Source organism: Barbus barbus, assembly GCF_936440315.1.
Source record: "Barbus barbus genome assembly, chromosome: 37".
Lineage (NCBI taxonomy): Eukaryota > Metazoa > Chordata > Actinopteri > Cypriniformes > Cyprinidae > Barbus > Barbus barbus.
The window spans coordinates 18,547,201-18,573,697 of NC_136715.1; the positions used below are offsets into that span (position 1 = coordinate 18,547,201).

General features: G+C 36.9%; 2 protein-coding genes across 3 annotated transcripts; both read left to right on the top strand.

Moving 5' to 3' along the window:
* Positions 1 to 1,390: 1,390 nt before the first annotated feature.
* Positions 1,391 to 15,760, top strand: LOC306857230 (MOB kinase activator 3C-like). 2 transcript variants are annotated; one of them, XR_013783079.1, is made up of 6 exons: positions 1,414 to 1,714; positions 2,999 to 3,527; positions 5,740 to 5,942; positions 11,969 to 12,017; positions 14,275 to 14,318; positions 14,401 to 15,760. XR_013783079.1 is itself a non-coding variant. In XM_079397059.1 (4 exons), exons 2-4 carry the CDS (start codon positions 3,110 to 3,112, stop codon positions 11,996 to 11,998), a joined length of 651 nt encoding a protein of 216 aa, XP_079253185.1. In that variant the 5' UTR covers positions 1,391 to 1,714; positions 2,999 to 3,109; the 3' UTR covers positions 11,999 to 13,594. The 2 variants fall into 2 exon arrangements, 1 of the variants encoding a protein (XP_079253185.1); XM_079397059.1 differs by lacking the exons at positions 14,275 to 14,318; positions 14,401 to 15,760 and having other exon boundaries at positions 1,391 to 1,714; positions 11,969 to 13,594.
* Positions 15,761 to 21,991: 6,231 nt separating this feature from the next.
* Positions 21,992 to 25,820, top strand: LOC306857203 (ATP synthase subunit beta, mitochondrial). The gene is made up of 10 exons (XM_079397010.1): positions 21,992 to 22,195; positions 22,790 to 22,963; positions 23,051 to 23,225; positions 23,330 to 23,451; positions 24,244 to 24,428; positions 24,506 to 24,664; positions 24,760 to 24,882; positions 24,964 to 25,176; positions 25,269 to 25,470; positions 25,580 to 25,820. Exons 1-10 carry the CDS (start codon positions 22,090 to 22,092, stop codon positions 25,675 to 25,677), a joined length of 1,557 nt encoding a protein of 518 aa, XP_079253136.1. The 5' UTR covers positions 21,992 to 22,089; the 3' UTR covers positions 25,678 to 25,820.
* Positions 25,821 to 26,497: the final 677 nt, after the last annotated feature.

Consider the following 26,497-nt stretch of genomic DNA (forward strand, 5'->3'; position numbering starts at 1 on the left):
ACACATTCACATATCTCAGTCATTGTTTCTTATGTATTCCCTTGATTAAATATAAGGTAGTACACCACAAAGTACATTTTCTTCAGAACTGGCATTTAAAATGACATATTATTGTCATATTCATGTTACATAAGTGGCATACACCTCATATTCACGTTCCTTCCAGAATGACATACACCTAAGTAAAGGGAAATTGTTACATGACAAGTAAGATGACCAGCACAGATAAGACAAGCTTGAAACGGTGTCAGCGCAATAGTTAAAATAGTTGCTCAGGATGACACAACCGCACATCTGGTTTCAAGTAATAAATCAACCAAATATGTCATGTCCTTATTGATGATGGATTTCATTTCTGTGCCTCAGTAGTACTTGATTTTCACATTTTTACAAACAAATGTTAAAATAAATAATCTATACAAACACACAAAACATTTTTATATAAATTTCTATTAACCACATCTCAACTTATTCTGAAAAGAACAACTCAGAAATTTATAGTAAATTTCACAAACAGTTACAAAGAAATGGCAAGTAACACATTGAATTAATTAGAAAAACTTTCTTGTAAAATGTTTTATTTTTTACATTTATGTATTTGTTTTTAACTTCAGTACAATATCTTTATTTCTCAAGAGAGAAAGGTATTCCAGTGGTCTTAAAAGCCATATGCTACTGTTTTTAAGTTTATAAAAGATTCGCTTTAAAAAGTGTGCCACTATCAATATTTAGGAAACTATTTTATTTTATTTTTATTCAACCGTTATTTAACCAGGAAATGGTACCCACATACATTAAAACATTATTTCCATCTAGTGGTTACTAATAGTAATTATATTTCTTGACAATTAATAGTGTTCAGATTTTCTTTATTTATCAGTTTTAGCAATTCTGTGAACAATTTATTAACAAAATAGTGTATAATCACCCATCAAATTTGAATAGTAATCTAATTTTAATGAAAAAAATGTAATTCTAAAGTTTCAAATATTTGTTTAAATCATCATGAATAACTGTAGGTTACTATATCATAATACATTTTAAATAATAAACATAAATTGATTTTTTAAATGATTTTATTGAATTAATTTTTATATATTTTATGAATACATTATATATTATTTTTTGCCATTTAATAATAAATTAATTAATTATATATTTTAAAAGTTAGTAAAAAAAAAAAATAATACTATCCAAGATTTAGATGGTCTGAGAAAGAGGAAAGTGTGAAATTTATAGTTAGAGACGGGCTGGGATGCAGTCCTAAAGTTTCCATTCGTACTAAAGGCCAAACACAATGGAGTTTGGGGAGGGGGTGTGGTGCTGGGCAGTGGGCAGGCCAGAGGATGTGGGACTCACTGCTGCTCCTCCCACCAGCAACCAAATCCTTCCTTTTAACTTCACGCTGCCCCTGACCGCACATGACACGCACACACAGGCACACAAAAACAGACAACGGGGCCTAGCAGACAAGATCAGGATATGACATCAAACACAGGAATGGAAGCCAAGTAACTTTTTGTCTTGCTTTTTCACTCTAAACCCTATTCCTAAGTGAGTTTTGGAGGGAAAAGACCGGCTGATGAGTGCGAGAAAGGATCCTCACGGGACTCTTTGGATTTGCTCTGCTCCCTCTTGGAGAGAACAGGAGAGCGCGGAGATCTTTTCAGGTTTCCCACAACATTCCAAGTGTCTACGGCAGGACTAAAGCCAGGTCTACATTTTTACTTTTCTGTCTGAGTTAACGTCAGAGCTTGTGTGAAAAAGCATGAACAGACACGTCAGTGTTTGTTGTGGACAAATAACTCCTCTGTTCTTTGCTTCCACACATGTTGAATGAATTGAGTTAAGGCTAACATCTAAAGTGAGACCGTTTCTGTTTGTGTAAAGTCTACCTAAAAAAGTGGCTGGATATTTAACAGATGGGTTAGAAACGGTGATATGTTGGTTTTGAAAAATATATAAAAGATTTTAAATCTTCTTTTTTGTATATGAAAAACAATTATGGAAATGCAGGCTTTTTAAGTGACTTTTAATGGTGTGAAATACTTCATTATTAGTTACAGCAACAAGTGTCAGAAACAGACCTTCTGCAAAATGTGTCAGCGTGAGGTGAGAGAAATAGTAGCCAGGTTTTTTTGTGAATACATTTGTGGGAGGAGAGAGAAACAAAAACAAGACTTAGCAAAGAGACAAAGAAAGGATGGACTCAAACACAGATACACTGCCAGAACGTTAAATGGAAACAGAGTCAGGGTTTGGGTGTACAGCTGAATAGCTCTGAAATCCACAGAAAAATGTATCTCATTTCAGCCACTTCAAACAAACACGGGAAGTTATGAAAATGAAACAACACAAAGGGAAACTGAATGCATAGAGAGGAAAAAATGTTTGTTTGTGGTGGTCTGTCAAATGTTTGTGGTCTGTATTTATTTATTTATGTTCTAGAAATTAATACTTTTATTCAGTAAGGATGCATTCAGTTGATCAAAAGTGACAGTAAAAAAAAGTTAAACTTTCATAGTGTTATAAGATCTCTAGTTCAAGTAAATGCTGTTCTATTTATTAAAGAATCCTTAAAAAAATTATACTTTAAAAATATTACTCATAATAATTAGAAAGGTTTCTTGAAAAATCTTACTTGAAAGCTGAAATTTCAGCTTTGCATCACATCTTTTAAATAATAATATAATATTTCACAATATTACTGTTTATATAAACTGTCAGGATCTCAGCACAGCTATTAATCCTATTTATTTATCACACGTGTCATAAATATTGTCATAAATTTTATCCACTGCAGTTTCCCAGTTGCATAAACCCAATCTAATCAGCACATCATTCATTAAATGTATTATACAGTATATATATATAATATGTGTGTGTAATATCAGTATATTTTATAAGTATGTTTTTATTTTTTTTTACTTATTATTTATTCAAATTATTATTATTATTTTTATTCAAATATACATTTATATATTTTTCTGCTCTCTAGAAAGTCCCCTATTGGATGTGACGAGGGCCCTGGGAATCATACGAGTGAAAAATCCTAATCTTCCAGATCCTGATTGGATCTGACGACTCCGTCGCCCTGCTCAGTTCAGCAATGGCTCTGTGCTTGGGTCAGGTTTTCAGCAAAGACCAAACATTTCGGCCTCGAAAGCGATTTGAACCTGGAACCCAGCGCTTTGAGTTGTACAAAAGAGCCCAGGCATCTCTGAAATCAGGCCTGGACCTGAGGAAAGTGGTGCAGCTGCCGGACGGGGAAAACATTAATGACTGGATAGCTGTGCATGTGGTGGATTTCTTCAATCGTATCAACCTCATCTACGGGACCGTGAGCGAGTTCTGCACTGAGAAGAGCTGTCCCATCATGTCTGGAGGGCCACGCTATGAATACAGGTGGCAGGATGGGGATCAATACAAGAAGCCCACCAAACTGCCTGCTCTTATATACATGAACCTTCTGATGAACTGGATCGAGTCCCTCATCAACAACGAGGACATCTTTCCTACACGAGTAGGTGCGTGACGTCAGATATGATTTCCAGACTAATCAAATCACTGTGATAGGGCTCAGTTTTGTTAATTTTCAAATTATTACTTTCATTTTTAAAAAATTATGTTAAAAGTTAAAATAATGTCAGTGTGGGATAACGGTTTGAATATCATAATATAGAAACATGCTTTATTCAAAATTCTTTATCTTTTATTGTTATTTCTTATAAAAATATTTTAACAAAACTGTTTCACTGCTTATTGATATTTGAAAAACCTTCAAGTCATGTAGTGCGATATATGTCTATTTAGTTTTTATTAATTTTTATTTCAGTTTTAGTTTTAGTTATTTTAGTACCTCATGATAAAGCTGCAGTCCGTAACATTTTTTGGTTAATAATTATACAAATTCAAAATTCTGAGCAAGTACATAACCAGCCAGTGTTCAAAACTATAGCCTTACTTTAGACCGATTCACAACGGTTAGTTTATAATAATGTTTTCTAATTTGAGTGGTACGGGTAGGTTTTCGCGGGAAATTCGAGCATGGCACTGCGTCATTACGTCACGTCTGTAAACATAAAGAAGTTGTCCCGGCTAGTAGGCTATCTTCTCACAGCAGCTAGAATAATTAAATGTCAAAAAATAATTTTGATGGTTGATTGTAATCCACATGTGAATGAAATTAAATTATATTCCGGTTTTAAATATGCTTCTGATTACAGATAGTTACTGATTACAACCAGTTAAAGTATAACAATAATAATAATTTGCACGGTTTGATGTGATATGAGCTAACCGATCGTTACACTTAATCACCATTGGTAGCGCGATTTGTTGTAATGTAATTTTTTCCTCAGAACAAACACTTGTTACTTGTTCAGATGGCAATATATGGTGAAAATTCTTATATGGGTCATATGTTCCAAGACGTAGGCTAGAATCTGTGATTCCTAAGTACAGTATCCACACCGGTGCGGTGACTGACAGACTGACACATACTCCTCAAAACTTTAGATTCATCCGCACTGGAGCCATGACGGAGCACAACCCCACGCACGGAAGATAATTCTGCACAGAGCTGCAATTCCAGGTTTTCAAACAGAGATGGCGACAAAGAGGCAAAACTTACGGACTGCAGCTTTAAACTAAATTAAAATAAGAAATGTTGCCTTGGCAGCTACCTGAAATAGGACATTTTTTACTTTTTTTATTTCTGTAAACATTTATTTAATTTCAAGTAACAAATTATTATTATTACTTGTTTATTTAGTTTAGTTTTGTAAGGTAAATTTTAGATACAGTTAAATATCAGATAATTTACCCTTTTCAATAAATAAAATGTTATAATATTTTTATGAATTAATAATGAAAATAAAAAATGCCATATATTTTTTAAATACTTAAAGTACCTATATATATATATATATATATATATATATATATATATATGAAAAGTTTGTTTGCAAAAATACATAACTAAATTTTTACCAATTTTCATAAATCATGTTTTTTATTATGTTATTATGTTTTCATTGTGTTAGTTCGCTGTTTTTTAAAGTTAGTTTTTTACTTAGTCAAAATAACCCAACGGCAGTTTGAATAATTGGAAAGCACAATGAAAAAAAGAATTGCAAAAAACTGAGTTATCGGTTTTTGCAAATGAACTCTTCATATATAATAACATTTTTGAAAACAATTAATTAAATCACAAGTATTTACAGTATAAGGAAAATATGTTATTCCATTTTATGTGATGATTAACATCAAAACCATAAGAAAACCAACATGAATACAAAGAGCTCATTTCTAAGAACATAGCACATATGCATTTCTGGATTTTCCTTTTCTTTATCGTGGACACTCCTATTTGTCATTTACCTTTAAGCTCTTTCAGTAAATCGCTATGAAAAGCTTAGTATATTAATAAATGAGCAGAGATACAAATAAATGGAAATAAGACAAAAACAGTTAGACATAGAAATATTAATTGGTAACTGGCTAGAGAAATGATCCAGTTACGTTTCTCAGGAATTGCTGTATAATTTGTGGGGCCAGAGAACACCAGACACATACTTCTGTCTGAAAAATATTACTGGATAGAGTTACATAAGCTATACTTATAAGCACTGCCAACAATTCATAATTCCACAGACTGAACTATTGGCCGAAAACCCTCGAGACATTGTGGCATGTGAATGTGATTTAAATGTAATGCTGGTTTTCTTCTGTTTTTAGGAGTCCCTTTTCCAAAGAACTTTCAGCAGGTGTGCAAGAAGATACTGAGCCGCTTGTTTCGGGTGTTTGTACACGTGTACATCCATCACTTTGACATGATCTGTAGTATGGGAGCTGAGGCCCACATCAACACCTGCTACAAACACTACTACTACTTCATCTCTGAGTTCAGCCTCATCGACCACTCGGAGCTGGAGCCGCTTGTGAGAGCGCTGTGCTTTGATTACTGTGACCACGTGCACACTGCAGCTAAATTCAGTTTTCAGTTTACCTTTTCATCTTTTAGCGCTTAATCCTGTTCTGTACATGGACGGTTCAGTCATTTACGGGAGTGACAGTTAAAAAAAATGACTCCAGAAAAATTCAGATAGTGGCAACCGCATTTACAGAAATTCTATGCAGTGTGTTCAGAACTGAATCGAACTAGTATTTAAACTAGTGCTGTTAAAATTAGCGCGTTAACGCAGCCGATTAATTTTTTCAGTTTAACGCGTTAAATATATTTAACGCCGTTAACACAGGGGCAGGGCTAGTGTTGGCAACCCACTCACAACTGCTGCCTCCATCTCTTTTTTCTTGATAAGAAATGCATTATTTAGACAGTCACAGAACGTCTTTACGTCCACATCAAATGGGACGGGAGACGTTTCAGACACGCGCTTCACTTTGCCTCAGCACCAGGCACAAGTCAAACGAGTGCGGAAACGGAACTGTGCGCTCTTTCTCAATGTCATACCAATGTTATGGTAAGTTAAGTCCTCTAGTCATCTAAAACACCCGATTCAACTCATCAGCTCAATAATTAGTAGAGACTTTAAGACCTAATGTCGTACCAATGTCATGGTAAGTTAAGTCCTCTAGTCATCTAAAACACCCGATTTAACTCATCAGCTCAATAATTAGTAGAGACTTTAAGACCTAATGTCGTACCAATGTTATGGTAAGTTAAGTCTTCTAGTCATCTAAAACACCTGATTCAACTCGTCAGCTCAATAATTAGTAGAGACTTTAAGACCTAATGTCGTACCAATGTTATGGTAAGTTAAGTCTTCTAGTCATCTAAAACACCCGATTCAACTCATCAGCTCAATAATTAGTAGAGACTTTAAGACCTAATGTCGTACCAATGTTATGGTAAGTTAAGTCTTCTAGTCATCTAAAACACCCGATTCAACTCATCAGCTCAATAATTAGTAGAGACTTTAAGACCTAATGTCGTACCAATGTTATGGTAAGTTAAGTCTTCTAGTCATCTAAAACACCCGATTCAACTCATCAGCTCAATAATTAGTAGAGACTTTAAGACCTAATGTCGTACCAATGTTATGGTAAGTTAAGTCTTCTAGTCATCTAAAACACCCGATTCAACTCATCAGCTCAATAATTAGTAGAGACTTTAAGACCTAATGTCATACCAATGTTATGGTAAGTTAAGTCTTCTAGTCATCTAAAACACCCGATTCAACTCATCAGCTCAATAATTAGTAGAGACTTTAAGACCTAATGTCGTACCAATGTTATGGTAAGTTAAGTCCTCTAGTCATCTAAAACACCCGATTCAACTCATCAGCTCAATAATTAGTAGAGACTTTAAGACCTAATGTCGTACCAATGTTATGGTAAGTTAAGTCCTCTAGTCATCTAAAACACCCGATTCAACTCATCAGCTCAATAATTAGTAGAGACTTTAAGACCTAATGTCGTACCAATGTTATGGTAAGTTAAGTCCTCTAGTCATCTAAAACACCCGATTCAACTCATCAGCTCAATAATTAGTAGAGACTTTAAGACCTAATGTCGTACCAATGTTATGGTAAGTTAAGTCCTCTAGTCATCTAAAACACCCGATTCAACTCATCAGGTCAATAATTAGTAGAGACTTTAAGACCTAATGTCATACCAATGTTATGGTAAGTTAAGTCCTCTAGTCATCTAAAACACCCGATTCAACTCATCAGCTCAATAATTAGTAGAGACTTTAAGACCTAATGTCGTACCAATGTTATGGTAAGTTAAGTCCTCTAGTCATCTAAAACACCCGATTCAACTCATCAGCTCAATAATTAGTAGAGACTTTAAGACCTAATGTCGTACCAATGTCATGGTAAGTTAAGTCTTCTAGTCATCTAAAACACCCGATTCAACTCATCAGCTCAATAATTAGTAGAGACTTTAAGACCTAATGTCATACCAATGTTATGGTAAGTTAAGTCTTCTAGTCATCTAAAACACCCGATTCAACTCATCAGCTCAATAATTAGTAGAGACTTTAAGACCTAATGTCGTACCAATGTCATGGTAAGTTAAGTCCTCTAGTCACCTAAAACATCCGATTCAACTCGTCAGCTCAATAATTAGTAGAGACTTTAAGACCTAATGTCGTACCAATGTTATGGTAAGTTAAGTCCTCTAGTCATCTAAAACACCCGATTCAACTCGTCAGCTCAATAATTAGTAGAGACTTTAAGACCTAATGTCATACCAATGTTATGGTAAGTTAAGTCTTCTAGTCATCTAAAACACCCGATTCAACTCATCAGCTCAATAATTAGTAGAGACTTTAAGACCTAATGTCGTACCAATGTTATGGTAAGTTAAGTCTTCTAGTCATCTAAAACACCCGATTCAACTCGTCAGCTCAATAATTAGTAGAGACTTTAAGACCTAATGTCGTACCAATGTTATGGTAAGTTAAGTCTTCTAGTCATCTAAAACACCCGATTCAACTCGTCAGCTCAATAATTAGTAGAGACTTTAAGACCTAATGTCGTACCAATGTTATGGTAAGTTAAGTCCTCTAGTCATCTAAAACACCCGATTCAACTCATCAGCTCAATAATTAGTAGAGACTTTAAGACCTAATGTCGTACCAATGTTATGGTAAGTTAAGTCTTCTAGTCATCTAAAACACCCGATTCAACTCATCAGGTCAATAATTAGTAGAGACTTTAAGACCTAATGTCGTACCAATGTTATGGTAAGTTAAGTCTTCTAGTCATCTAAAACACCCGATTCAACTCGTCAGCTCAATAATTAGTAGAGACTTTAAGACCTAATGTCGTACCAATGTTATGGTAAGTTAAGTCTTCTAGTCATCTAAAACACCCGATTCAACTCGTCAGCTCAATAATTAGTAGAGACTTTAAGACCTAATGTCGTACCAATGTTATGGTAAGTTAAGTCTTCTAGTCATCTAAAACACCCGATTCAACTCGTCAGCTCAATAATTAGTAGAGACTTTAAGACCTAATGTCGTACCAATGTTATGGTAAGTTAAGTCTTCTAGTCATCTAAAACACCCGATTCAACTCGTCAGCTCAATAATTAGTAGAGACTTTAAGACCTAATGTCGTACCAATGTTATGGTAAGTTAAGTCCTCTAGTCATCTAAAACACCCGATTCAACTCATCAGCTCAATAATTAGTAGAGACTTTAAGACCTAATGTCGTACCAATGTTATTGTAAGTTAAGTCTTCTAGTCATCTAAAACACCCGATTCAACTCATCAGCTCAATAATTAGTAGAGACTTTAAGACCTAATGTCGTACCAATGTTATGGTAAGTTAAGTCTTCTAGTCATCTAAAACACCCGATTCAACTCGTCAGCTCAATAATTAGTAGAGACTTTAAGACCTAATGTCGTACCAATGTTATGGTAAGTTAAGTCTTCTAGTCATCTAAAACACCCGATTCAACTCGTCAGCTCAATAATTAGTAGAGACTTTAAGACCTAATGTCGTACCAATGTTATGGTAAGTTAAGTCTTCTAGTCATCTAAAACACCCGATTCAACTCGTCAGCTCAATAATTAGTAGAGACTTTAAGACCTAATGTCGTACCAATGTTATGGTAAGTTAAGTCTTCTAGTCATCTAAAACACCCGATTCAACTCGTCAGCTCAATAATTAGTAGAGACTTTAAGACCTAATGTCGTACCAATGTTATGGTAAGTTAAGTCTTCTAGTCATCTAAAACACCCGATTCAACTCATCAGCTCAATAATTAGTAGAGACTTTAAGACCTAATGTCGTACCAATGTTATGGTAAGTTAAGTCCTCTAGTCATCTAAAACACCCGATTCAACTCATCAGGTCAATAATTAGTAGAGACTTTAAGACCTAATGTCATACCAATGTTATGGTAAGTTAAGTCTTCTAGTCATCTAAAACACCCGATTCAACTCGTCAGCTCAATAATTAGTAGAGACTTTAAGACCTAATGTCGTACCAATGTTATGGTAAGTTAAGTCCTCTAGTCATCTAAAACACCCGATTCAACTCATCAGCTCAATAATTAGTAGAGACTTTAAGACCTAATGTCGTACCAATGTTATTGTAAGTTAAGTCTTCTAGTCATCTAAAACACCCGATTCAACTCATCAGCTCAATAATTAGTAGAGACTTTAAGACCTAATGTCGTACCAATGTTATGGTAAGTTAAGTCTTCTAGTCATCTAAAACACCCGATTCAACTCATCAGCTCAATAATTAGTAGAGACTTTAAGACCTAATGTCGTACCAATGTCATGGTAAGTTAAGATACTGGCCTTCAGTCATAAAAAAAGATGCCATTAATCAAATATTAAAAATATACTGTATTTATGTTGTTTCTACATTAATTTGAAAATTGAATGTGAAATTATTGCAATATAAAAGTATATTTAAAAAGTTTATTGTTAGGTGGGATTAATCATGATTAATCAAGAATAAAATTAATCACAATTAATTTCAGAAAAAGCATGCGGTTAATTAGTTAATTTTTTAAATGATCTAATTTAGTTAATTCAGAGTTGTGGTGCAAGAAATCACAGGGAAGGAGGTACATCTAGACTCCGTGTTGCCAGATATTACTATAAAAAAGGCCAGATCCAAACATGTCATCTTGGAAATAAGCCACATACCAAAATATCATGACCTACACCATAGATCTCTAAAAATGAGCTGAGCCCAAACAACAAGGCCTAAAACACTTAATAAGCAGTGCTTATAATGAGTAGACATGGCAACCTGGGGATTATTTCATAAAAGAAGTTTACCAAACAAGCAGGCCAGGACGCACGACTTGGAGGGGGGCTTTTATATTTGTTGGGGGTGCCGAATCAGGGGTGCGGTTGGTAAACCGCTCAAAATGCATTATTTGGGTAACACTTTACAATAATTCACTAACACTTAAATTAAACAGAAAAGCAAGCAAGAGCATGATTTGGCATGGCAGCCAATACAAATAATTAATAAAATAGTTATTATAATAATTAATAATAGTTTCCTTACCTAATCCAGCGTTTGGACCAGGGTCGGTTGCAGAATCACGTCACTCTGTACTTCTGAAATTATTATCTTGATCTATATAGTTTAGTAGTTAGCTATCTCTGTGTCGTACGTGGTCTCTTGTCAAGTGTGAAAAAGATTTATTTAAATTCTGAATATATTATAGTATACAGCAAGAGCGCTCCCTTTAAATTTATTAAAAACTGTCACTCATTCATCACGATCTCACAAAGTTCCGTTTTAACCAATTAATGTGACCCCACAATGAAACTTTTTTTTTTTAAATGAAGTTACAAGCATTATAGAACTTGGCGCTGGACAAAAAGCGGTGAGTGCATGGATTCCAACCTAAACACCTCTGATTGGCCAATGCATTGTAGAAATAAACAAACATGTCTTTGATTGGCTACTTTGCTCCCTTCTGCGAGCAAATGCATTGTAAAATCATTTGACGCTTTCCAAAGCAGAAGATACACTGGATCGTTTGCCAAATCTATTTCGTTATGCTATTATTATGAAGAAAAGAGATCCTTGACCAGGAGTTATGGGCAGCTTTTCCATCTAAAAGCAATCAGTTAGACTATTTTACACTCGTCATTAACAACTAATTGTTCACTTTGGTTGTGCACACGCTGCGTAGAATTTCAAATGCGTTTGTCACTTTTTCGGGTGTCAATACGGTTGTAGAATTCGGCTGTCACTCCTGTAAATTACTGAACTGTGTGTGAACAGAACAGTAATAAGCACTGAAAGTGAACTGACAACCGGTTTTAGCTAAGTGTGTATCTTGCAAATGTGTTACTGTTATTAGACACAAAATAATAAATTGCGATAGTGGCAGTTAGCAGATTAAACTCTGCTTTAGCTAACTAGCAAGTTTTATGAACAACTAGATGCTGACAGCACATTGCAAATGCTTGTGATGTATGTCCTAATAACTTTGTCCTTTCTGTCTTCACAGAAAGAAATGACAGCGAAGATCTGTAACTGAAAGATGTGGAGAACGGATGGTAATCCAAATGTCAAACATTCAGACCAAAGGCGAGATCAGAGACTCACAAATGAGCTAAAATGCAATGCATCTGTGCTTCTTACTGAAATACTTAATTTAACACATGTTCTTGAGACAGTAAATGTTTAAATCATGTACTGTATCTCAAATCTAGAGCTGTGTTCTGAAATGATGCACCGATTGCTTAGTATTCTGCATAGGGTGAAGGCAGCTAAAATGGGCCACGTTTTGGTAAATTACTTATAATACCATCACATATGTTATGCAGGAGATCTAATGATATTCTTATAAAATCCGTGGGTCTCTTAAATGTATTTATATATTTAAAATGTGAAAAAGTATAAGTTTTAAAACGATGAGAGCTAGAGTATTAGCAAGTACCTTCTTGAGCCACAACACGATATTCAGATAAAATGGGCTGCTGTTCAGTTAAAATGGGCCAAAATAAAAAAAGAACAACACAAGTAATTTCAGCTTAAATCATTTTATTTTTCGCAGTAAATTGACACTATTGTCTTTAGTGTGCCATAGCAACACCATAAATGTATTTCATTAAATAGAAAGTTGAATGAATATTTAATTAAACAATGCAATTAAAAATGAACTGATCATATTGTATAGACGTGTGTTTCTGTGCATTGGTGTCTTTTGTGTGCATGTATGAGTGTACGCTTGTAATTTTTTAAAGACTGTTAAGATTTTGTATTGATACATATCTACAGTAGGCCTATAAAACTATTTTCACCCTCAATTTCTGTGTGTGTGTGTATGCAGACCATTTTACTGACATCTTCCTTTCTTTCTCTTTCTCTTCTCGTCTCTCTGTTTCCTTTCTTTGCTTGTCCTCCTGCCATACTGTTTGCAATGCAATTTTTTTTAAAGACTGTTAAGATTTTGAATGGATAGATATCTAGGCCTATGAACCTATGTTCAACATCAATTTCTGTCTAAAAGTGTGTGTGTGTATGCATGTCAAAACATTGTTCATAAACCTTTGCTTTGTTGGTAAGCTTAGTACCCTTATTACTAGTGATTCATGAAATTTTCTATGTCAGGCTCAATTACCTTATAATTTCTCTGACAAGCTTCATGTAATACTCTGCCCTGCCTGCCTTAAAAAACTCAGACCAATAAAAATGATTGTTACATGTCAACAAGTGTTGAAGTGACAATACAAGATCATTGTGAGTTTCTGTAAAAATGTAAAGAGATATGATGCTACAACCTTATTTGTCCCTTTTACCTGATATAGGCCATTTTAACTGACTTCACCCAACACTTTTGAGCATTTCTCCACGTGACTTCAAAGAACCTTTTAAAATATTTTTTCCTGAGGAAAACATGTCTGGAAATGGCATGTCTAAAACTTCTGTTCTGTGCCAGTGCAGGGGCAGAAGCATTTGCTAGTATCTTTATTTAACCAGGGCATGTGTGCAGTAAGAAACTATTACCATAGCTAGTGACTGATGATGAATAAGGGTATTATTCTTATTTCAGACATTTTGTTCTGACAGTGTGATGTTTTTGCCGATGTATTTTTGCATGCAAGTTTTAAATACAAACATTTTAAATGATATTTCTCTCTTCTTTATTTTTATTTATTTACTTTTTTTTTTAAATGGATTGGAAAATCCAAAACATAAGTTTCTCATAACAATGAAATATTAATTTATGACATTGCTTATACTGTGAGAACAACTACATGAAGATGTATTCAATATTACAAATTTTAGGAAATATACAAATATAAACTAATTATATATATATATATTTTAAACATTCATAAATTGTGTACATAACTGGTTTGTTACAGGAGCTCAAATAGCTACTAAGGTCAGCTCATCATAATGTGGCTTTACGAGTCGCGCCAATGAATCGTTAAAAAACAAACACTTGTAACTTTACTTCATTCAGGGCGCGCGAGTTATCACAGTACCGTACTTAATATCCTAAAGATTTTTGGCATAAAAGAAAAATCAATAATTTTGATTATTAATTGGCTATTTCTGCAAATATACCCCAGTGACTTAAGACTGGTTTTGTGGTCCAGGGTCACATATATTAAAAAATAAAACATTTTAAATTGTAATAATGTAACAATATTACTGTTTCTTTAATGCAGTCTTTTCTCTTTTTTTGGTAAAAACATACTCCCTTTTTTTTCAAAACAGTTTTTCAAAACCATTTAAAAAACTTAATTTATTATGTATATTTTTACTTTTATTACATTTTTATTTACTCGTTTAAATTTTCAGAATGCACCTGAAAGAGTTCTTCGAACCCCTCGTGTTCTACACAGGTATTTGATTTTGATGCTGTAGATTAAGTATATTTTCCGGTCTTTGTAATGTTTCTAACCGTCTCTCTGGTTGAACCCACAGAAACTGCAGCACTAAAGATCTGACACAGTTTGCTACCCTCAAAAGGAGGAAGAGCAGGAGGACTTCGGTGCCGTGGTCTGCTCCATGAGGCTCTCTCCTCCATCTCTCTAGATTAGCCCGTCGCTGAGCACAGTCTCAAGCACTACGCACCAATACCTGACACCCGCCCACCCGACAGGTGCTCCGCTTATACTCCTGCACACCATAGTGCGTTATAAGCCTTCATATGCATACATTCTCTGGTGAACTGAATGGGTTCTTGAGCAAACACGCATGTATATCCATCACAGGCTCAGTGCTACCAACTTGTAGCACAGAGTAACCTTATATATACAAACCAAAAACATTCAGACCTTTCTCATTTATTTACAGGTCTTTTACTCTGTGTAATGTGAGTTTTGTGTATTTTAAGCATCAGAAGTTGTGCTTTTTAAAAATATTTATTAACAAATATTTATGGCTGGCAGTGTTTGTCAGTCTGATATAAAAAGGGTGTTCAGCTCTGAGGGAATTTACAGACGTTGATTTTAATGTTGACGCATCAGTGAGGCTTTTAATCTACATTAGCATTTTTATACTTAAAACATTTTTCATTTTATGTATATTTTTTCATGGTTCCGCTTTATGTCTTTTAGAGTATTGAATTTTATTTTGTTGTAAAAGTGAACTATTTTTCTATGCATAAGGGTGATGAGCATGTCCTGCAGCCGATTCAGTTACAAGATGGAGTACATTTTATTTTTTTATTTGTATTTAGTGTAAATTGTGCCATTTTGGGGGGGCAGAGCTCCTAATGTGCAAAACAACTAAATGACCTCTCAGTTGCCTTTCAAATGATAAAACATGCACGTTATTTTTTTCCTGTTATTTGTTGTTTAAAATGCTATTAGAGGCAAGATGAAATGGTAAGAATTTAGTGGTTGTCCATGTATTCTGTACATTTATGAGTAAGTGTTTGGAAGCATTTCATGTACCAGGGATGACACTAGAGGGTGCTACCTCACATCAATGTTCTCATTATTCAGTGCTTGTGTGATACTCTAATGAAGTACCAAAGGCATATTTCAGAAATGCTGTCTATGGAGTGGTCATTTAACCCTAAACACTCTGGGACAGATCATAGGCCAGGGGTGTTAATTTGTTTTTCCAATTTGAGAAATAAAGTAGTTTACACTGACACTTGGGTCTTTATTCAATGCACTTTATACAGCAATATTGTGGATTGTTGTTGTGGATAACAACAGAAATGTAATGATTGTGATATCCTCGTGTACAAGGCCTGAATGAACATGATCAGCCATGGTACGAGCATCTGAGCGCCTATGAGCACACTAATAAAGAAAAGCACACTGTACTATCTTTAAACCTTTTCTCAAAGCTTTCTTGCACTGAAAAGAACGTGTTTTTATTCCTGAGACTGAGCACTGTGAGCAGACAGGACTTGTGTCCTTGGATATGAGTGTCACGAGAACCTGGAGGTTAACGATTGTTTCCAAGTGAATTTATATTCTACTAGCCGTGTTTGATTAGATATTGTGCATCGTGTAAGTTGTAATGTTTTAGCCGAACCTGAAAGCGTTGAAGGTTAACACAGAAACGGGATTCGTGTATGATCTGTATGTTGGAGTGATGAAGCGGAACTCGAGAGCGCCTCCCGCCGGTGATGAGCGGAATGACTCAGAGTCGCTCCATCTCAAACCGCCCAGATGCGCTCCTCCAGCGGCTGAGGTTGAAGAGCCTGAAGAAGAATCACCTGAAACTCCCAAAGATTCGCTAAAATAGAAGATAACAGAAGCCAACTCTACGAAATCTCGTTTTCTGGTGAGTTTAAAGAATTTATGTTTACCTGTTGAGCCGGAAGTCGTTCATTTTCAGGGTAATGCCGCCCGCAGTTCAATTACGGACTTTGAATGTTTTCATATTGATTGTATCTCTTAATATGTCGTTTTAGATTAAATATAGGCTATTAAAAGTAGGCCAATGTCAAAACGTCTCTAAACCACTGAGTGTATCTATCTATCTATCTATCTATCTATCTATCTATCTATCTATCTATCTATCTATCTATCTATCTATCTATCTATCTATCTATCTATCTATCTATCTATCTATAGTGGGGATCGAAAGTTTGGGCACCCCTTGCAGAATCTGTGAAAATGTGGATAATTTTAACAAAATAAGAGAGATGCATTAAGAGCCGGGGGTTAAAACTTTTTGAATTTGAAGCTCAAGGTAAATTGTACTTAATTTGTCTTCCAGGAAACATGCAAGTATCTTCTGTCGCGTCAGAAGGGCAGTACTAAATGGAAAAATATGATATTTCAACAAAATAAGAAAAATTTGGACATCTTCATCCTGTTCAAATGTTTTCACCCCCCCCCCCCCCCCCCCCGGCTCTTAATGCATCGTGTTTCCTTCAGGAGCATCAGTGAATGTTTGAACCTTTTTTAATTGTTGTGTTTGAGTCCCTCAATCATCCTCAGCGTGAAAATGTGGATCTCAAAATCATAGTCACTGCTGGAAAGGGTTCAAATATGCAAAATATGCTGGAAAACTGAAGAATCTGCAGGACATGGAGGATTTTTCTGAAGAACAGTGCTCAGTTGAACTATTCAGAACAAACAAGGGACTCATGAAGAACCATCACAAAACAAAAAAACAGTCGTAGATCATCCAGGTAACCACACACAGTATTAAGAACCAAGGGTTCCCAAACTTTTGAATGGGGTTATTTGAATAATTTCAGCTATTTTTTTGTCTTGTGGACTATATGTAAACATCTTTTATGGAAAATAGCTTACTCAGGACAGCACTAAATAAAAAATAACATGCATTGTATATGATCGCTCTTATTTTGTTAAAATTATCCACATTTTCACAGATTCTGCAAGGGGTTCCCAAACTTTCGCATGCCACTGTTTCTGTCTGTCTGTCTGTCTGTCTGTCTGTCTGTCTGTCTATAGATAGATAGATAGATAGATAGATAGATTTAAGGGGAAGTCGTGGCCTAATGGTTAGAGAGTCGGACTTGTAATCCGAAGGTTGCGGGTTCGAGTCTCGGGTCGGATGAATGTCCAGCGCTCTCTCCACCCTCAATACCACGACTGAGGTGCCCTTGAGCAAGGCACCGAACCCCCAACTGCTCCCCGGGCGCCGCAGCATAAAATGGCTGCCCACTGCTCCGGGTGTATGTTCACGGTGTGTGTGTGTTCACTGCTGTGTGTGTGTGTGCACGTTGGATGGGTTAAATGCAGAGCACGAATTCCGAGTATGGGTCACCATACTTGGCTGAATGTCACTTCACTATAGTCTGTCTGTCTATCTATCTATCTGTCTGTCTATTGCTATCAGTTCAACAGTTTATAAGAATGTTAACTTTGATTGTGAAATTTGCTAGATAATTCAGAATTTTTAATAGCCGAGCATAATATACATGGTGTATATGATGTAAATATAATAAATAATAACCACGATGTTCATGATTAAATTCCTTATGCAGACATAACATCCGATTAAAACGTTTACATAACCGTTACACTTTGTCATGCAAACATACTGAGTAATAAAGTTTTATAGTAGTGTAATTTCCTCAGCCAAAGCGTTAACATCATCAGACTCATCTGGTCTTGCTGGCACTAATTAAATTTTGATGACACACAAACAGGCAGGCGGATGTTGGAGGACCAGCACATCGCTATAATACTCATTACTGCTCTCCGCCTCCTTCGCTGCTTTCTCTCTCTCTAATTTCCCCTTTTTATGCAGTGGCCGAAAAGTTCAGCAGCATTTAGAGAGGATGGTTTTCTCTAATGAAGATGCGCAGTCAGGTGAGAGGAGGGCGCTCCGCTCTCAGGGGTTGCCCTCGCCGGCTCTTTGCTGCGCATGTGGGCTCTGCATCATGCTGGCAGGCATTAACATCACCCTGGTGGGCGCTCTCGCTTTTACCAAACTCCTCCCCTTAAATAACCCTCCCATCATCATCGGGCCCATCCTCCTCTTAGTGGCCTTTTCATTCTTTGGGGCGTGTTGCATCTGCAGTCGGCGACCCATCGGACAAAGCTCTCACATGTCTGCCGGACGGGACCGTTGGCCGTTGATGAGGATAGGCGGAGCCGTGTTGGAGATAGAGACCAGTGAGCCAACCCTACAGGACACCACAGCCATTCAGCTCAGTCCAACAAACTCTCCAAGCTCCTCCAACCGCTGCAGCCCCACCCACCTTCCCGGAGCTCCGCCCCACTCTTCAGAAACCTGTGTGTCCTCAATGGGAAATAATGTGAGTTTACAAAACCCCATAGTAGATGATTCGTACTCATAGTTTGGACATCTAACTCTGCAAATTTGCATAGGTCCACGGTCACATAACGGTCTTAAAATGAGACGTTTCTTAGTGTGCATGAGCAGACATGTGATAAACCACTTTGGGATGAATTATTTGATGGAGGCGGTTATGAATTCAGCTCACAGGGTCAGTCAGACCTTTGGAAGAAGACTTTGGTGGTGAAATAAGAAAAGCATATCATAATGTCATCATCTCAGGCTCAGAATAAAACCTCATTCTGATTCTGAATAATATGAGAAAGAAAACTGGCTGATAAAGGATTATTGCAGGATCAGTTTGAAAGTGTTTGAGCCAGCGCTACCATCCTTTCTGACAAATCAGATCTGGCAAATTGACTGTGAGCTTAAGTTTGTCCCTTAGAAATCGTGAACAATTTTGGCTGGTAAGAGATGAATTTAGTTCATGCAGAAAAAGATCAACCGTATACACTGCAAGATTGCAGTGGAAATGCTTGATTTTACTTATTTACATGAATCCTCTGGGTTTTTTTTTTATCATGCGTGCATGCATTTTCCATTCCCTTTTTTTGCATGCATATCACATGTATACTTAAAGAACATTTCTATCTGTGTGAATGTGGAACGTGTCTGATTGTATTGTTTTTGAAGATAAAATTGTTTAGTTGTACCTATCACATTATTATTTTATGAAATATGTAATGATATAAACACTTGAATCTAGAGATGCACAGATTTTACATTTCTTGACAATACTAATAAGCTGCTAATATTTTCATGCTGTGGCCGCGGTATATCAAAATTCGATATTATTAGTCTACATAAATTACAAATAAAACACACTAATAGCAAATGCTACAAGTGAATTCAAGCATCGCAACACTGTAATGTCCAGTTTGAAAAATGGAGATTCATTTTGAGATTCAGTAAACATTACATTTAACGGTGTTATTAAAGATTAAGCGAGCATTAACTGATGGTAAATGTAATATAACTGTGCAAATAGAGAAAATAAACATAACCAATTAAAGATTCATTATTGACTGATGTAAAAAAGATTCTGTCAACTGATAACAACTAGGTGCAAATATATTGTGCATCCTTATACTTAAATCCACAAATATAGCTAGTGTAAAACAAGAATTTATAATTTTTTCTGTTGTTTCATTTTGTATATCGTAATTAATAAATATAATGGACATTTCAAACTGACTTAGGCCATGTCTCTCCAAATTGTTAATGATTTGTAACCCATTTCAAATCATCTCAGTGAGTTTGTCTTATTGTGTCTTTCAGTGTCACGTTCAACACTATATCTGCTGTTCTTCCTGTCTGTCTGTTTACTCAGTAATTACTGTTAATGAGTCTGGTACAATGGCAAAATTTGATTTCAGTACCTGATTGAATAAACTGTGATGAAACAAATGATAAGCGCATGGTTAAGTTAAGTGAGGAAGGACTAAGACAGCTGTTCCTCCTGATAACCCTGACAGACAAAAACCTCACACCAGTCAAAGATCTACACAAATAACAAGACTACTGTAAAATCAGCCTCTGATATGAGAGGGATTATTTAAACCCTACCTGTCCCTAATGGATTTATATCACACCGAACACTGAAATCTCTTATCGGACAGCACAAATATGAATAGGCATTGCCATGACAGCTCAGGCCTGTTTGTTCAGTTGTGCTGCTGCACCATCTGTGCACACAACACAATTACTGCTGCTTCAGACACATCAATATTTGTTACATGTGCACTTCAGGGTACAGCCAATGTAACAGACTTCTATGTGTCTTTGATCCCTTCATCATGAGGCTTACTGAAACGTTTGTTGACCTACTTAGCAGAGATTTTCACCCATCTTTCTGGATTGTGTGGAATATTTGTGCACACAATCAATGGCTGGATGACATTACAAAATGGCATTATAGTTCACAGGCCAATAATTGCTTGTTCTGCATCATTAAACAGTCTTAATGAGATCAGCACTTTGAAGCATTATAGGTTATGCGTTCAAGAAGAGTGTGGTATGATCTGTTCAGTAAACACAATTTTAATATACTAAAATATAATTTTTAAAACTATATACACAATGAAATTAGTAATTAATTACATTCCTTACTAACTGATGTTAGTGATGATGGTGATGGAGGTGTTTTTTGCTGATTAAGTTTAATTAATGATTATAGAGAGTAAAACAAGCCGTTCTAAGTTCATTTTATACAAAGTACAGAAACCTACACATAAGTACATATGAAGATTTACCCATTATAAAATATATCCAAACAGTATCAAAGAACAGCATTCTTTTTACCAGCTTGCAGCCTACTGCGAAATCTCATATAAGTTACATAAAATTTATCATAAAGCATGTTACTCAGATGCGCATAATTGCATGAGTTTAGTCCGTAAACTTTAATTGAACCAATTTAACCCCCACTAACATTTATTTGAATGAGTTTCATCAATAAAAATGTATTTAATCAAAAATATATGTAATATGATTATTTTTTGCTTCATTTGTAATGTGCTGTCTCTTATGCCTTTGAAGTATTTGCTCTGATATTAATTTTTTTGTTGACATTTTTGTATGACTTTTCTGTAACCCTGTTTTAATCTAAATATGAATAAAAGAAAACTACACTGAGTTTAGAATCATTTGTATGTATTACATCAAACAAAACATTAGAATAATATATATAATATTATTATTATATTATATATATATAATAATTTCTTTGTCAGAACAAATCATAACGGGCCTATTGGCCTTTAACCACAACATTTTACTTCTAGTATGCATACTATAAGATGTAAGGTGTTTCTTGACAGAGAGAGCAACTTAACAATTGTCACCCATACATATCTATACCAATAAATGTTCAGTGTTGATGACTAAATAACGTTTATACAACAACGACACCTAGAGGTCACAGACTGGTAAACATACGATAATAATCGGCACTACTGACATTGGCAAAACTATAGTGTTTCGTGTTTATATATGATCTGCTAAAAAGCATTTCATATTTGTTATTCTCTAAAACAGATGAGGACCACGCCTAAATACTTGCCACCTGTATAATACATTCTGTATAATAATAATATTAAAGCGTTTTGGTATTGATCCATTGTTTTTACGTAAATGCAAACTTATACATCTATAGGCCAAAATCTTCCACATCATTGTTCCTCCTGCACATGCATTATAAAGCTATTTCAGTTCATTGTAACGATGCCTAGTCTGTCCTTCAACACTGACGCATGCGCAGACGCTCAGTTCCGGTGTCGCCATGTCTGCTGCGCATGCGCATTGTCGGACTCAAGCGGCACTATATATAAGCTGCCGAGCCTCTGCCCCGTTCCACCTTCAGCCATTTTAACGATGTTGGGAGCTGTGGGACGCTGCTGCACTGGGGCTTTGCAAGCTCTCAAGCCCGGGGTGACCCCCCTGAAGGCTCTCAACGGAGCTCCAGCGGCACTGTTTTCTCGTAAGTAGAGTTCGTTGGTTTTCGAAACGCTTGGTTTTAAAGCAGCTCTTCAGACAGGAGCGTCACCGCTAAATGGCAGCATGCGGACAGCAAGGCCGCAAAGTTACCGTCAACGTTTTCAATGATTGCGTTCGTCAGATGTGCTACATGTATGTTGTTTCCTGTTGGAAATAACCTGCCATAGCGGAATACTTCATTTGAGGACAACAACCAAGTCTGTTTGGTGTGAAAACCGGAATGACCTTTATGTCATGCTAGCTTGTTCGCATCTCGCGAGGTCATGGTACAGATAAATATATGGAATAAGACCACGTGTTAATGCAAACACGTTTATAAACATTTACAAGCTAGAAGTGCAGATTGCAGGTAAGTCCCAACAGATTTAGATTTTTATTTTTAAAATCCACAACATCGACTTGCGTTGTTCATTCATTAGCCTGTTTTGATTTCTCAGGACACCGAGCAAACAAACTATAGTGACTAATCAATCTAAGCTTTCGTGCGTGTGTATGCATATATGCATGTTTATATTACAGATGGTCAGTTTCATGCGATATTCAGCTGTTTCTCTTCCCCTCTCTCTCTCTTTCACAGGCAGGGATTATGTCGCTCCTGCCGCAGCTGCTGCCGCCGCCAGCGGGCGTATCGTCGCGGTCATTGGTGCCGTTGTGGACGTCCAGTTCGATGAGGGTCTGCCCCCAATTCTCAATGCCCTGGAAGTGGCCGGCCGTGACACCAGGCTCGTCCTGGAGGTGGCTCAGCATCTGGGTAACGAGACTGAAGATTTACCCACTCAAGAAAATCTGAATGGTAAAGTCATGACCGATTTGCAAAGTAACTATTTTTGCTCTTTAGGTGAGAGCACTGTCCGCACCATCGCTATGGATGGTACTGAGGGACTGGTGCGCGGCCAGAAGGTTCTTGACACCGGTGCCCCCATCAGAATCCCTGTGGGACCCGAGACGCTTGGCAGGATCATGAATGTCATTGGTGAGCCCATTGATGAGAGAGGACCAATTACCACAAAACAGTGAGTATTATGAACATTGAAGTAAATGTTTGCAAGCTCATTTAAGGAGCGCTAGTCCTCTTGTAAAGTAGGTAATTGAAAGTTGTATGTGATCTGTTGTCAAGGACTGCCCCCATCCATGCTGAGGCCCCAGAATTCACAGACATGAGTGTCGAGCAGGAGATTCTGGTCACAGGAATCAAGGTCGTAGACCTGCTGGCACCCTATGCCAAGGGTGGCAAGATCGGTATGTGTGTATATGCTACTGTTAAAGATTAAGTTTAATTTGAAAATTAGGACTTTAATCCAGAAAGGGTGCATTACGTTGATCAAAAGTGACCGTAAAAGACATTCATGGTGTTATAAATTGTTTTTAATTCGATTTGTATTCATCATAGAATTCTGAGAATGTATCTAGTTCCATGTTTGAGTTCTGAATGAGCATATTAGAATATCTGTAGGATCATGTGACACTGAAGACTAGCGTGAACTTCAGCTTTGACATCACAGGCATAAATTACATTTTAAAGCATATTAAATGCGAAGTTGTCTTAAATTATAGTGATTCCACAATAGTACGGTTTCTATTGTGTTTGGTCTTCTAAATGAACTTTCAAGAACATTTGAAACTTCTGTGCCTTAAAGGGATTTCACCAAAAAATGAAATGATCATTTACTCGCCCTCAAGTTGCTCTAAACCTGCATGAGTTTCTACCTTCTGTTATACATAAGATATTTGAAGAATGTCTAACCAAACGGTTGCTGGTTCCCATTGACTTCTATAGTATAGGGGGAAAGTCGATGGGGATGAGAAACTGTTTGGTTACCAGTGTTTTTCAAAACAATATTTTGTCTTCAGCAGAAGAAATGAATTTTTACAGGCTTGTGACAATGTGATTGAGTAAATGACAATTGTCATCTTTTGGGTGAACTATTCCTTTAAATGAAATGCTGGCGTAAGGACTCTTATAATTTGCTTGTGCTTGTTTTGAACCCCGCTATGCTTTAGATAACTAAAGGCATCATCTCATTTCCTTAGGCCTTTTCGGTGGTGCCGGTGTGGGAAAGACTGTATTGATTATGGAGCTGATCAACAATGTGGCTAAGGCTCATGGCGGTTACTCCGTGTTCGCTGGTGTGGGAGAGAGAACCCGTGAGGGAAACGATCTCTACCATGAGATGATCGAGTCTGGTGTCATCAACCTGAAGGACACCACCTCAAAGGTACATCTAAAATTCCTCCGATACACCAGATCAAATCTTCTACCAGCAAGATACAAGGTCCTCTTGGTTCCCATTAGGTGGCGCTAGTGTACGGACAGATGAACGAGCCCCCAGGTGCCCGTGCCCGAGTGGCTCTGACTGGACTGACCGTTGCTGAATATTTCCGTGACCAGGAGGGACAGGATGTGCTGCTCTTCATCGACAACATTTTCCGCTTCACCCAGGCTGGATCAGAGGTCAGTGTCAGGATTACTTGGACCCTTTTTTTTTTTTTTTTTTTTTTTTTTTTCCCTAAATTGAGCGGTTTATTGACTGGCTTTTGTTCTCATAGGTGTCTGCCCTGCTGGGCCGTATCCCCTCTGCTGTGGGTTATCAGCCAACTCTGGCCACTGACATGGGTACCATGCAGGAAAGAATCACCACAACCAAGAAGGGTTCAATCACATCTGTGCAGGTACGCTTCCTTTTCTTTGCATGGCACACACTCTTGCACTTCCTGGATCTCTTCATGTTCTACAGTGTCATTCTCTCATAGGCCATCTATGTGCCTGCTGATGACTTGACTGATCCTGCCCCTGCTACCACTTTCGCTCACTTGGACGCCACCACCGTGTTGTCTCGTGCCATTGCTGAGCTGGGCATCTACCCCGCTGTGGACCCACTGGACTCCACTTCCCGTATCATGGACCCCAACATTGTGGGATCTGAGCATTATGACGTAGCCCGTGGCGTCCAGAAGATTCTCCAGGTGAGCGCCAACAAATATGGGCTTCATCTGAGCACTTAACTCTGTTTTTGAATCTCAATCAGTGACCTTGTTCCCACTTTTCTTCATCATAGGACTACAAGTCCCTGCAGGATATCATTGCTATTCTGGGAATGGATGAGTTGTCTGAGGAGGACAAGCTGACTGTGGCTCGTGCTCGTAAGATCCAGAGGTTCCTGTCCCAGCCCTTCCAAGTCGCTGAGGTCTTCACTGGACACTTGGGCAAGCTGGTGCCCCTGAAAGACACCATTAAAGGCTTTAAGGCCATTCTGGGTGGTCAGTCCTCAAGTCCTTCTATTTTGTCTTGACCGTTTCGATTTACATCCACTTTTGGTAATCTAGTATTTGGTTTTTATTCAGTGTTGCTCAATGTTTGTTTCCCTAGGTGAGTATGACTCTTTGCCCGAGCAGGCCTTCTACATGGTGGGCCCCATCGAGGAGGTCGTCCAGAAGGCAGAGAAGCTGGCTGAGGAGCATTCATAAACGAGTCGGTTTAAACGTGTCTGGGTGGGTTGAATGAAAGGGAGCAACTTGGTTTGTAATGTCACATTCAAAAACAATTCTGAAGTTCTATTTAATGTTTCCAATTTGTGAAGATGGAAATAAAACTCTTACCGTGAACCATTTCTCTTGGTCCTGTGTATTTTCTAACTGTGTAACGCTATAAAGCCTACTATCACATTTAATACATTAAGGCCTCTAAATTATCAAAATGTGGCTAAAAACACATACACCCTCTTCTACGTGCCCCCTACATTCGCGCCCCCCCCCCAAAGGCTTTAAGTTGATCACCTTAACTAACATCGAAAGCACAATATTGTTTGAGTATGACCACAATTTAATATCATGCTAAATTATCTGTAAAAGCCTGGTGTCATGAATGTATATTTATTAAATGCTTTAATTTAAAATATTTCAAGAGCAGCTGCTGAACTTTAACCAAAGTTGAATCGATTTAACGGTTTTAAAACCCAACTAAAACAATTCTTTTAGTTTTTAAAAATACTTCCAGTGTTGATTCCTGACCAAAATTTAAAAAGATTTAAGTATTGACTTGCATAAGAAACCTGTTACCGTGTTTTGTTGTGAAGTCATTTTTATACATGCAAGACACCATTCTAATCAAAGTGGAACAAAATTGAACTGTATTGCATGCTGGGATAAATAAACCTAAAATAAGGAAGAGCCAGTTTTGAACCTATTTGGATGAATCGCTCTCCCTCACCACATTTTTTTGCACAACTATATATATTTGACTTTGACAAACCAGATATATAAAGAACAGCTAACTGAAAGTCCCATG